Source organism: Girardinichthys multiradiatus, chromosome 5 (genome assembly GCF_021462225.1).
Source record: "Girardinichthys multiradiatus isolate DD_20200921_A chromosome 5, DD_fGirMul_XY1, whole genome shotgun sequence".
NCBI lineage: Eukaryota > Metazoa > Chordata > Actinopteri > Cyprinodontiformes > Goodeidae > Girardinichthys > Girardinichthys multiradiatus.
In genome coordinates this window covers 986063-999837 of record NC_061798.1, presented here as the reverse complement: position 1 = coordinate 999837, position 13775 = coordinate 986063, and the positions used below count along the sequence as shown (strand labels likewise).

The following is a 13775-nucleotide window of genomic DNA, read 5'->3' as shown; positions in this document are numbered from 1 at the left end:
TTTACTGGTGGTTCCTAGAGTCTCTAGAAGTAGAATGGGAGGCAGATCTTTTAGTTATTGGGTCCCTCTCCTGTGGAACCAGCTCCCAGCTTTAGTCCGTGAGGCAGGCACCCTGTCTACTTTTAAGGCTAGGCTTAAAACTGTCCTTTTTGATAAAGCTTATAGTTAGAGTTGCTTAGGTTATCCTGAGCTATCTCCCTTATTATTACCTCCGTCTTCTTCCCTCCCTGTTGGTTGGAGTAAGGGGGAGTCAGGTTTAGCCTAAACCGGCTCAGTTATGGTTGAGGTGCAAACACACCCTCCATTTCTGTTACCTGTGTGACCCCTTCTCTTTTCCGATGGTTGTGATCAGTCTGACAGAGAGAGGTATCCCAATCCTTGTGGTTTTTAGTATAACAATGACCATCAGTGGGACCCTTTGTGGGGTGCCTTGAGACGACATTGTTGTAAATATGCGCCGTTTAACTAAATAATCTGAACTGAAACTATCTGTGTAGTTATGCTGCTATAGGCTTAGGCTACTGGAGGACATAACGACCACTTTCACCCTCTTCACTACATTCTCACACTACTCTCCAATTTTGCATTATTTGCTGTTATTTCAGCTTTTAACCTTGTTCTCTCTATTCTCTTCCTAGAAGCTACACCTGGCCTGGCTCTGTGTCTACCTGTGACATCTTCTGGAGAGGGGAATCGTCTGCTTGCAACAACTTAATGCTCACCCTCTACCAATGATCCACATAGCCCTGTCTTTTAGTGTTTAACCCTTTTTCTCTGCTAGACGTGGCAATTGACTGAGCTTAACTGTAACAAACTCTATGTGCTCTCTTTCAGACTCTAGCCTTGAAAACTGGCTCAGAGTTTATCTGTTCTTTCTTTCTAGGTGAAACGACTAAAGGAGCTACATCCATTAACATTTACTTTTCCTTCCCATAGAAAGTACTCCTGGATCAGTGCTTCTGTGTTCTTTTTGTGTCTCTGCTCTGTTCTCTCAAACCCCCAGTCGGTCGTGGATGGCCACTCATACTGAGCCTGGTTCTGCTGGAGGTTTCTTCCTGTTAAAAGGGAGTTTTTCCTCTCCGCGGTCGCTACATGCATGCTTAGTATGAGGGATTGCTGCAAAGTCAACGCCAGTGACTGTCCACTGTCTCTACATGCTCATCTGGGAGGAGGGAATGCTGCAAGTCACTGACTGGATGCAATCTGCTGAATTTCCTTAGACAGAAAAACCTTTTATCCAATTTGAATAAAAAGCTAACTCCGACTCCACTGTTCAATTGTTAGTATTAATTGGAATGTATGTACCTGACTTGTGAAGTGCCTTGAGACAACATGTGTTGTGAATTGGCGCTATATAAATAAACTGAATTGAATTGAATAGTGTTCAATATGACTTAAATGCATCATGTTGTTAAAACAACTGTAAAACTCTGGGTAGAAGTGCAGCTATTGAAGAAATAGGTCTTTACTGGAAATTGGCTGATGAGCCCCACTCGGTTTAAATACATTCTGTGGTTCCTTGCCCCCCTGTGAGGAATAATGGGTACGCTGATAATGATTGGTGATATGATTTTCTTTTTCTCAACAGAATTGTATAGTTGGCCAGGTGCAGCTATAGAAACCATAGTGGTTTTGACCTTGGAACTTTCCCATGCATGCCATTCAATTCAATTCAGTTTTATTGATATAGCGTCAATTCACAACAAATGTCGTCTCAAGGCACTTTACAAAGTCAATTCAATCGAATCATACAAATTTCAAGTCGGGTACATACATTCCAATTAATCCTAACTATCAAACAGTGGATGGAACACTTGGATTCAGTTTATCATTCAAATTGGTTAAAAGTTTTTCTATCTATGGAAACTCAGCAGATTGCATCGAGTCAGAGACTTGCGGCATTCACTCCTCCTGGATGAGCATGTAGAGACAGTGGACAGTTGCTGGCATTGACTTTGCAGCAATCCCTCATACTGAGCATGCATGTATTGACGGTGGAGAGGAAAAACTCCCTTTTAACAGGAAGAAACCTCCAGCAGAACCAGGCTCAATGTGAGCGGTCTGCCACGACCGACTGGGGCTTAGGGAGAACAGAGCAGAAACAAAAAACACAGAAGCACTGATCCAGTAGTACTTTCTATAGGAAAGAAAAGTGAAACATTAATGGTTATAGCTCCTTTAGAGGCTTGATCTAGGAAAGAAAGACAGCTAAGCAGATGAACTCTGAGCCAGCCAATGTTTAAGTGTTGGAGTATGAAAGAGAGTACATAGAGTAGCTATGTCTAGGAGGGACAGGGTTAAACACTGAAAGACTGGGCAAAGTGTATCATCTGTATAAGGTGAGCATTAAGTTATTACCAGCAGCAGCTTAGCCGATGTCCCCTCCAGGAAGGTGCCACAGCTAAACAGAGCCAGGCCAGATGTAGCTTCTAGGAAGAGAGAAAACAGAAGGAGAACATAGAGTTAAAAGCTGAAATAACAGCAAATAACGCAAAATTGGAGAGTAGTATGAGAATGTAAGAGTGTGAGATGTGAGAGAGTGAAATTGGTCATTATGTCCTCCAGCAGCCTACGCCTATAGCAGCATAACTACAGAGATAGCTCAGGATAACCTAAGCCACTCTAACTATAAACCTTTTCAAAAAGCAAAGTTTTAAGCCTAGCCTGAAAAGTAGACAGGGTGTCTGCCTCAGCTTAAAACTGGGAGCTGGTTTCACAGGAGAGGAGCCTGAAAACTAAAGGATCTGCCTCCCATTTTACTTCTAGAGATTCTAGGAACCACCAGTAAACCTGCAGCCTGAGAACGAAGTGCTTTGTTAGGAATATATGGAACAATCAGATCTCTGATGCACACTGCTCAAAAAAATAAAGGGAACACTTAAGCAACTCAATATAACTCCAAGTAAATCAAACTTCTGTGAAATCAAACTGTCCACTTAGGAAGCAACACATTGACAGTCAATTTTACCTGCTGTTGTGCAAATGGAATACACAACAGGGGGAAATCTTTGGCGATTAGCAAGACACACTCAATAAAGGAAGGGTTCTGCATGTTGGGACCACAGACCACTTCTCAGTACCTATGCTTTCTCAGAATCAGCCCTATTGCCAAGTTCGTAAATACAAACAAGGAATTTGCCTCCGGTACACTTTGCCATCTGGGTGATGTTTTGGTCACTTTTGAATGTTGGTGGTGCTTTCACACTCGTGGTAGCATGAGACGCCAGAGGTAGCCTGACTGCCATCAACTTTGTACAGAACACAGTATTCAATGAGAATATCTCATTCATTCAGATCAAGGATGTGTTATTTGAGTGTTCCCGTTATTTCTTTGAGCAGTGTATGATGGAGCTAGATCAACAAGGGCTTTATATGTGAGAAGGGGAATTTTAAATTCTATTCTGGATTTAACAGGGAGCCAATGAAGGGAAGATAAAGTAGGAGAAGTATGATCTCTCTTTTTAATTTACATCAGAATTCTTCAGCATTTTGGATCAGCTGAAGGCTTTGACTGCATTTTGTGGACATCCTGATAGTAAAGAATTACAATAGTTCAATTCAATTCAGTTTATTTATATAGTGCCAATTCACAACACATGTTGTCTCAAGGCACTTCACAACAGTCAGGTACATATATTCCAATTAATACTAACAATTGAACAGTGCAGTCGGAGTTAGCTTTTTATTCAAATTGGATAAAAAGTTTTTCTGTCTAAGGAAACCCAGCAGATTGCATCCAGTCAGTGACTTGCAGCATTCCCTCCTCCTGGATGAGCATGTAGAGACAGTGGACAGTCACTGGCGTTGACTTTGCAGCAATCCCTCATACTGAGCATGCATGTAGCGACAGTGGAGAGGAAAAACTCCCTTTTAACAGGAAGAAACCTCCAGCAGAACCAGGCTCAGTATGAGCGGCCATCTGCCACGACCGACTGGGGGTTTGAGAGAACAGAGCAGAGACACAAAAAGAACACAGAAGCACTGATCCAGGAGTACTTTCTATGGGAAGGAAAAGTAAATGTTAATGGATGTAGCTCCTTTAGTCGTTTCACCTAGAAAGAAAGAACAGATAAACTCTGAGCCAGTTTTCAAGGTTAGAGTCAGCCTTGAAGTAACAAATGCATGGAATAGTTTTTCAGAGTCACTCCTGGATAGGATATTTCTAATTTTGGCAATGTTCTGGAGGTGAAAGAAGGAAACCTTAGAAACTTGTTTGATATGGGATTTAAATGACACGTCCTGGCCAAAAAGAACACCAAGATTTTCTACTTTATTACCAGAGGTCAATTTAACGCCGCCCACATTAATTGATGGACTAAGCAGTTTCTTTTTCAAAGACTCCGGTCCAGAGACGACAACTTCTGTCTTGTCTGAATTTAGAAGCAGAAAATTTAAAGTCATCCCAGTTCTTATGTTGTCAAGACATGCTGGTAGTCTATCTAACTGGTTGGGCTCATCAGGATTTGCTCATTTTGCTGTCAATCGAAAAGGGATTCAGCCTCAGACAGATCATCCAATCATCATGCAGAAGTTGAGCGTCCGGGCCAGCCGAGGCCAGCCCAAACTTTTGGTCTGTACTGTATATATATATATTAGTGAAGAGAATTGGCCCAGGCAACGAAGCCTGTGGCACAAATACCCCTGGAGTTTGAAGACGATTTATTATTTACACAAACAAACTGGAATCTGTCCGTCAACTAAGATTTAAACCAGCCTAGTGCTGTTTCTCAAGCAGTTTAGATAAAAGCAGAAGATTGGATAGAAGTCTGTAATTTATTAAATCATCTTGATAAAGCGAAGGTTTCTCAAGTAAAGGTTTAATTACAGCTACTTTAAAAGCCTGTGGTACATATCCATTTACTAAGAATTGATTAATCAATTCTAGAATGGGGGTGGTGATCAAAGGGAACACTTCCTTCAATAATTTGGTTTGGATTGGGTCTAACATACAGGTTGAAGGTTTGGAATGAAGTTAACTCAGGAAGCTCCACTGGATCAACGCAGACCAAACACAGATCGGACTCTTTAATTACCTCCAATGCTGTCTCACTTACTTATGATGAAGTGTCATGTTTGGGAGTATGCCAGTGATTTATTTTTAATAGAATCAATTTTATTTAAAAAGAATCCCATAAAGTTATAACTGCTGAGAGCTGGGGGAATGGATTGCTCAACATAGCTATAACTCTATGTAACCTGTTCTTATTCTCTTCTATTAATGATGAGAAATAAGCTGTTCTAGTAGCTTTGCAAACTGTCTTTTCATACAACAGTAGAACATTTTTCCAGATTAAGTAGGAGTCCTCTAGGTGTGCAGAGCGCCATTTTATCTCCAATTTTCTAATAGTGTGCTTAAAGGTCCTAATTTAAACAGGGAGCCAGTCTCCTATTAATAATTAACTTCTTTTTCAGTGGGGCTACATTGTCTATTGCACCACGCAGTGAGGAAGTAACACTATGAACAACAGAATCAATTTGAGGAGGGGAAGAAGCAAAATTATTGCATCATCTGTGTTTTTCTGTGATAATGGGAAAATTAAAAATGGAACAGATTCTTTAAAGGTTGTTACATCATTGTCTGACAATGATCTACTGTAATGAAATTTTCTTTCAGGTCATTATCATCCAGTTTCTTTTTTATTGTTGAATCATGAACATTGATCCAGCAAAGCTTTAAATTTTGTTTCTGGGTTCTTTTGTATGCTCATGTATTAGTCACTGATGCACTCTTAGAGCAATTTTAATAGGCCAGCCGCTCCTGAGAAGGTTCACCACTGTTCCATATTTTCCATTAGAAATTACTTATCTCTTTTTGAATTTACTCATATTGCAGTATGGTGAGGTAATTTAACTGTTGTCAGATGTTTTTTTATGGGTTGGCAATAATTGGGCCTGGGTTTCTCTAGATAAATTAAACTAAGCTTTCCAAACAATGTGGTTAATTGCAGGTAATTTATGACTTACCAAAGGGGGCCACTGCTTCTTACAGGGTCTGTGAAATGACCATTTTGGATTTACATGTCACTCTATGTCTGTGTATGATTTTATAAAAAATACATTTTACCTTTTCTCTTTTTTTCTTTATTGCTCTGTTTTCAGGAAATGATGATGGTGAGTGAAACACAACGGCCTACACAGGACAACATTTTTTTTTTCTGTGAACTCAGATTAAGAATCTTTTCTTTTGTGTTTCTGACGTCACAGGGGAAGGCTTTTACAAGTGGCTAGAAGGTGAGTTCATTCTATTATAGAATAAGTGAACCCCAGGATATGAAATTTTCCCCTTTTAGGTCATGCACATTGTAACCTCCAGTGTATGGTGTTTCTGCAGTACTACAAAAGAACATGAAGTAACAAACGTTCTAGATTTGTGTGTGTATGTGAGACAGTGTTCTTTTCTCTTAGCTGGCAATTTTAGAACCTGGACTTATGTTTTAAGGACATAGTGAAGCGTTATTTACACAGTTAAACTATTGTGATTTCTATTCAATGATATAGTTCTTAACGGCAATTTTCTCCTTTCGATATACTATTGTTTTAATTTGTCAAAGACTTTAGAGGATTTTTTCCTGATCCAGAGTGATTAGAAGTTACAGTGCTCAAATAAATTACTATTTATTATGATTTAACTGATCATTAATTACTGAATAGTAAAACATTGTTTAAGGAAACATGCAGAATGCAAATTAAGACATTTTGTGACTATGATTATATAATAGACCCCATATATACGGGGTCTATTATATAGTAATGGTAAATGGACTGAACTTATATAGCGCCTTTCCAGTCATACTGACCACTCAAAGCGCTTTACACTAGAGCCACATTCACCCAGACGCACTCACTAACACGCACACATTCATACACCAATACGCAGATCGGTAAGCAATTTGAGGTTAAGTGCCTTGTCCAGGGGCACATCGACATGTGGCAGGAGGAAGCTGGAATCGAACCCACAAACCCCGGATAGCAAGACGACCACTCTTCTCACTGAGTTGCCCAGTAGACAACTCATATAAAGACTTTCCGCATGGAGTTTGCATGTTCTTTCTCCCTGTGCATGTGTGGGTTCTCTACGGGTACCCCGGCTTCCTCCCACAGTCCAAAAACATGACTGTTAGGTTAATTGTTCTCTCTAAATTGCCCTTAGGTGTGAATGAGTATGTGCGTGGTTTGTCGTCCTGTATGTCTCTGTGTGGTCCTGCGATGGATTGACGACCCGTCCAGTGTGTACCCTGTCTCTTACCCATAGACTGCTGGAGATAGGCACCAGCTCCGCCATGATCCACTATGGAATAAGCAGTATAGATGATGAATAAATTAATGAATATTTAATATTTTATTAAATAATAATTCGGTCTTTTAAGTGTTGTTCTGTGAATACCAACCCGAATAGACAGCGGTATTAGGACAATAGTGAAAAGGGTGTAACAAGCTCGGGCATTACTGAACAGCAAAACTCCGCACACACATGGAATAAATTCACACAATTTCTTAAAATTCATTAACAAAAATAAGTTAACTCAATATCAAATATATTTCAATCAACAGACTCTATACTATACTAGAACAATCCAACTAAACCACCAAGGGAGAGGCGTTTTGGGGTTTACCCCAGTGGATAAGAGGGTCGCATTCCTGCGCCTTCGGGTCCGGGACAGGTCTCTGGATTTCGTTTCGGCCTACAGGCCGAGCGGTAGCACAGAGTACCCGGCCTTCTTGGCGCCCCTGTCGGGGGTGCTGGATAGTGCCCCTCCCGGGGACTCCATTATTCTGCCGTGGGACTTCAACGCCCACATGGGAAATAACAGTGACACCTGGAGAGGCGTGATTGGGAGGAATGGCCTCCCCAATCTGAATCCGAGTGGTGTTTCGTTATTGGACTTCTGTGTTAGTCACGGATTGTCCATAATGAACACCATGTTCAAGCATATGGAACACTGATGGGCACCCTCATCAGTGCACTTGGCACCAGGACACCCTAGGCAGGAGGTCAATGATTGACTTTGTTGTCGTATCATCAGACCTTCAGCTGCATGTTTAGGACTCTTGGGTGAAGAGGGGCTGAGATGTCCACTGATCACCACCTGGTGGTGAGTTGGATCCGCTGGAAGAGGAGAAAGCCGGACAGACTTGGTAGGCCGAAGCGCATAGTGAGGGTCTGCTAGGAACATCTAGTGGAGCCCTCGGCCAGGGTTGTGTTCAACTCCCACCTCCGGGAGAGCTTTGACCAGATTCCAGGGGATATTGGAGAGATAGTGGACCATGTTCTCCACCTATATTGTCGATGCTGCTGCCTGTAGCTGCAGCCGTAAAGTCTGTGGTGCCTGTTGCGGCGGCAACCCCGAACCTGGTGGTGGACACCGGCAGAATGGGACGCTGTCAAGCTGAAGAAGGAGTCCTATCAGCTGTGATTGGCTTGTGGGACTCCTGAGGGGGCTGACGGTTACCGTGAGGCCAAGCCTGCCACGGCCCGTGCTGTGGCAGAGGCAAAGACCCGGGCCTAGGAGGAGTTCGGTGAGGCCATGGAGAAGGACTCCCGGTTGGCCTCAAAGCGATTCTGGCAAACTGTCCTGCACCTCAGGAGGGGGAAGCAGTGCTTTGCCAACACTGTTTACAGTGAGGGTTGGGAGGCTGCTGACCTCGACTGGGGACATTATCGGGCGGTGGAATGAGTACTTCGAGGATCTCCTCAATCCTGCAATCACGCTTTCCCTGGTGGAAACAGAGGCTGGGGACTCAGGGTTAGACTCTTTCATCACCCAGGCTGAAGTCACCGAGGTGGTTAAAAGGCTCCACGGTGACAGGGCTTCGGGGTTGGATGAGATCCGCCCTGAGTACCTCAAGTCTTTGGATGTTGTGGGGTTGTCATGGTTGACACGCCTCTTCAACATTGCGTGGCGGACGGGGACAGTGCCTCTGGATTGGCAGACTGGGGTGGTGGTCCCCCTACATAGGAAGAGTGACTAGAGGGTGTGTTCCAACTACAAAGGGATCACACTCCTCAGCCTCCCTGGTAAGGCCTACGCCAGGGTATTGGCGAGGAGAGTCCGGCCGATAGTCGAAGCCCAGCTTCAGGAAGAGCAGTGTGGTTTTCGTCCAGGCCGTGGAACGCCGGACCAGCTCTATACCCTCTACAGGGTACTCGAGGGTTCATGGGAGTTTGCCCAACCGGTCCACATGTGTTTTGTGGACCTGGAGAAAGCATTCGACTGTGTCCCTCGTGATGCCCTTTTGGGGGAGCTCTAGGAGTATGAAATCGGGGGCCCTTTACTAGGGGCCATCCGGTCTCTGTACAAGCGGAGCAGGAGTTTGGTTCGCATTGCCGGCACTAAGTCGGACCTGTTCCTGGTGCATGTTGGACTCCGGCAGGGCTGCCCTTTGTCACCGGTCCTGTTCATAACTTTTATGGACAGGATTTCTAGACGCAGCCAAGGGCCGGAGGGGGTCTGGTTTGGGGACCAGTGGATTTCGTCTCTTCTTTTTGCAGATGATGTGGTCCTGCTGGCCCCCTCTAGCCGAGACCTACAGCATGCACTGGGGCGGTTCGCAGCCGAGTGTGAAGCGGCAGGGATGAAAATCAGCTCCTCCAAGTCCAAGGCCATGGTTCTCGACCGGAAAAGGGTGGCTTGTCCTCTTCAGGTTGGAGGGGAGTTCCTGCCTCAAGTGGAGAAGTTTAAGTATCTCGGGGTCTTGTTCACGAGTGAGGGAAGAATGGAGCGGGAGATTGACAGACGGATTGGTGCGGCTGCCGCAGTAATGGGCCTGTGCTGGTCCGTTGTGGTGAAGAGAGAGATGAGCCGAAAAGCGGAGCGCTCAATTTACCGGTCGGTTTACGTTCCTACCCTCACCTATGGCCATGAACTTTGGGTCATGACCGAAAGAACGAGATCCCAGATACAAGCGGCTGAAATGAGCTTCCTCCGTAGGGTGGCCGGGCACTCCCTTAGAGATAGGGTGAGGAGCTCGGCCATCTGGGAGGGGCTCGGAGTAGAGCCGCTGCTCCTCCACATCAAGAGGAGCCAGTTGAGGTGGCTCGGGCATCTATACCGGATGCCTCCTGGACGCCTTCCTCGGGAGGTGTTCCAGGCATGTCCCACCAGGAGGAGGCCCAGGGCATGCTGAAGGGACTATGCCTCTTGGTTGGCCTGGGAACGCCGTGGGCACCCTCCGGAGGAGCTGGAGGAGGTGTCTTGGGAGAGGGACGTCTGGGCGTCTCTGCTGAGTCTTCTGCCTCTGCGACCTGGTCCCGGATAATGCGGAAGGTGACGAGCGATTTGCTGAATAAAGCCAACCTTCTGGATGACTGATTTTCAGTGCTGTTTAATTAGCTGCCTTTATTTAGTAAAATAATATTTTAGGATATATTATTAAGGAAATGTTTAAATAATATTTAAGGAAATATTATTTTGAATAAGAACCATACCTTTCTGGATAAATAAGTCTTAATGGTGTTTAATTAGCTATTACATTTAGTAAAATAATATTTAGGGAAGTTTTCTTAGATTGAAAACTAACAACTTTCCTGGATGAAAGTTTCTTAATGGACTCAGAAGATGGCGGCGCGTCACGTACTACCTTAGCCGTTAGCGGTTTCAGCTAACTGAAGAAGCTTACAGCGTGTTACAACATGGACCTTTCTAAAATACTATCAATAAAATGATCAAAATTCATAAGCGTTGACGGCACGTTATGTCCGATGTGTGTTTGAAAACCACCCTTTGAAGTTAGTCTTAACTTTAAAAACACAACACAGGACACATTAGCTAAGCAGCTAGTCTGCTAGCACTTAGCTGAGTTTTCTCAACACAAACAAAAACCAAACAACATTACACAACCATTATTTAGATTATTTAATTCAAAACTAATCTTCTCTGCCCAAACACCATCTCTTACGTGAACCATGCTGAAGAAGGGGTTCCAAAGGGCGCTAGTTTTGGCGAAGTTGTCTGTCCCGGTCATCCACGTGTGGACTGAACTGTATAACAGAGGCACGTTGCGCCTACTTCAGCTCTCGCTACCTTGACATGCACGCAGGAAGGCGTGGAATGCTGCCTTGTTCTCCAGGCCGTGGGAGAAAATCCGCTTCAATTAGGGCTTTTTCTGGAGGAGAAAGGCATGGCTTTCATTAGGTATTGCGTTGAGAAAAGCTAAAAAGAATCTTCTGGTAATTTGAAGGGTTTGAATTAAAACTCCACATGGTTTTGGTGTCTGTAGTTTGATGAAACATGTCTAAACAAGCCCTCTCTTTTCAGGTTTGTGCTTGGAAAAAAGAGTTTTCTATCGACTTATCTCGGGCCTCCACAGCAGCATAAACATTCACCTGTGTGCAGAGTTCTTGCTGGACGGTATGACCATAACACATGCACAAACTTTTTATCTTGTTGCAGCCAAGCCAAAATTCATTACATAAACCTGTTAAGCCCTAAGGAGTTTTAGAGCAATTTCCATCTAAAATTACAAAACTGAAATAGATCACATATAGCTCCACAGTTATAAGGTCAACATGCAAACATTTTGTACATGTGCAAAGGTAAGACATAAAATAATCTTTTTTAAGTGGAACCACTATTGTAAGTCTTAGTATGTCTTATTTATTTGTGATTAAACAAAGAAAAAAATCGAAACCCCCTTTTGAAATCCTAGGAGAAGCCACAGGTTGTATTCATCAAAATCTTGACTAAAGTTGCAGCAAATCTGGACTGAATCAGTTGAAGCATATTTGTTCCACAAAATGTTTAGTGGGCAATGTGCCAGGTGGAGCTGGGACTTTGGCACAGTTTAGCCAAATGTGTTTTTCCTCTCATTAAAGGGAATCTGGTCAAATAAAAGTGCTGATTTTCATTGTAGGACTCCTTTTGCATATTATATAGCCTTTGGTCATGACATTTACCCTATATATCAATGTAACAAATGTAAACAAATTAGCAAAAATAATTATCAATAAAAACTATATAAACATATGTGCAAAAAACAACCATCAATAAAAACAATGTAAACAAATGTGCAAGAACAATTAGCAATAAAAACTATAAACAAACTTGGTGACCGGACAAATTTTTTGCCTGCTGAATTGTCCTTTTCGCAATTGAATTGGTATTATTGATCATGGTCTGGATGGTACTTGCACTAAAAAACACCTTCAGCAGGCCCCATGGTTTTGTGGGGGATGCTTCAGGGTAAATGTAGGAGCTTGTGACTCAATGTCAGGCTCACCTGGAGAGTGCCACTTGTCCTCGTTGTCATCACCAGGTGTAGAGGTAGCCTGACTTGTCCACCTCGAGAGTTGTTTACCTTTCTTTGTTGGCTTGGATGAGCTGCTCCTTTTTCTTGAGACAGAAGCTACCTTGCTTTTCATAGGCCTTAAGGCACTAGGTAGCCGACGGGCATGTGGCTCATACTCCTTATCTTCGTCTTCTGCACCATCGTCACTGCAGATCAGAAAGATATATGCTGAAGACTAAATGTATCTAAATGACATGCTAAAAATTAAGTTGCATCTGACTTATAAAAGGCTTAGGAACACTGTAATGACACATTATGTTTATTTTGTAACCATAATAGTTTGCAGAATAGACTTCTCACCTTGAAGATAAAGCTACAACTGAAGTAGTGGGAGCCTGGGTCCTTTTAGTGCCAGACGCTCCTGTAAAAATACACAAATTGTTTCCTACTGTACACAAAAATAATAAAATATAAAATACAAAAGCAATGATGTGATATATAACAGTAAAGTGGTAATGATATAACAGCTATACAACAGTATATATTCCACTGGAACTGGTTGAAGGGGGAGGGTGGGGTAATATAACCGATTGAATTAATAACAAATAAAAATACTGACGCTCCACACAACAGTAAAGCCCTGCAAAGTTTTTCCCAAGGCTTCCGAGGGGTTCGTTTTACTCTTCTGCGACATTATAATGTTTGAAGTTTAACACTGAAACAAGCAAGTTGTGTGCGTAGCAGTGCGTAAAACGACCTGTTCATAAAGCGAAAGTTACTACCACTTTTATAACCTTGGATATGCACAGGAATTATGTGACCTGAAAACTACTTCTCAAGACGTGCAATACGTCGCTGCAAAAGTCGGATTCTCTAGTTTCCAATGGTACCAAAAAAGAGGGGGTGGGGAAAAAGCAAATGTGTGTCCTCTTGCATTTTACCTGTAGACTCAGATATGCCTGAAGGACCCTTAAGCATCATCTTGTGTGTTTAAACTGCTGTAAAACCAAAAGTATTTGTGAAAAACTAATTTAGCAAATTGCTTTGTAAATATTAAATCCTCCTCATGCGAGGGATTTAGGAAAAAATCCCTCGCAAAAAATGGTTCTTATGAAGCTGGTGAGAAATAATACATTTTGAACAATGCCATCAATTAAGATTATCATGATTAAGCATTATATCAATGCAGAAACCACTGGAACAAATGGAGGTGTTCTTGTTTGTCATTACAGGGGGCTGGGGCCGCACAATGTGGGGTCCGAATATCCTGGAGTTTCGTCGCCGCTTCGACACAGCAGAAACGAAGGGTGAGGGCATCCGAAGGCTGAAGAATCTCTATTTCCTGTACCTCATAGAGTTGCGTGCTCTCTACAAGGTGGCGCCTTACTTTGAACGAGCCATCGTCAACCTGTACACTGGAAACACTCAGGAGGATGGAGTAACCAAGGAGCTGCTGCTGCAGATTTTTAATGAAATCAAGTAAGAAATTGTAACATGCTTTCTAGATGGAAAACCATGGAAAATTAAGGTTCTTGTTCCAGAAAAATACA

General features: G+C 42.9%; 1 protein-coding gene across 4 annotated transcripts in view; it reads left to right on the top strand.

Moving 5' to 3' along the window:
• ero1b (endoplasmic reticulum oxidoreductase 1 beta) overlaps positions 1–13775 on the top strand; it is a 62048-nt gene that overhangs the window by 34453 nt on the left and 13820 nt on the right. For 3 of the 4 annotated variants that reach the window (XM_047366921.1, XM_047366920.1, XM_047366923.1), the window contains exons 9-12: positions 6100–6111; positions 6205–6231; positions 11256–11348; positions 13458–13704. In XM_047366921.1, the coding sequence (XP_047222877.1) occupies positions 6100–6111; positions 6205–6231; positions 11256–11348; positions 13458–13704 (379 nt within the window). The remainder of the gene's footprint in view (positions 1–6099; positions 6112–6204; positions 6232–11255; positions 11349–13457; positions 13705–13775) is intronic. The other variant, XM_047366922.1, reaches the window with a different exon arrangement.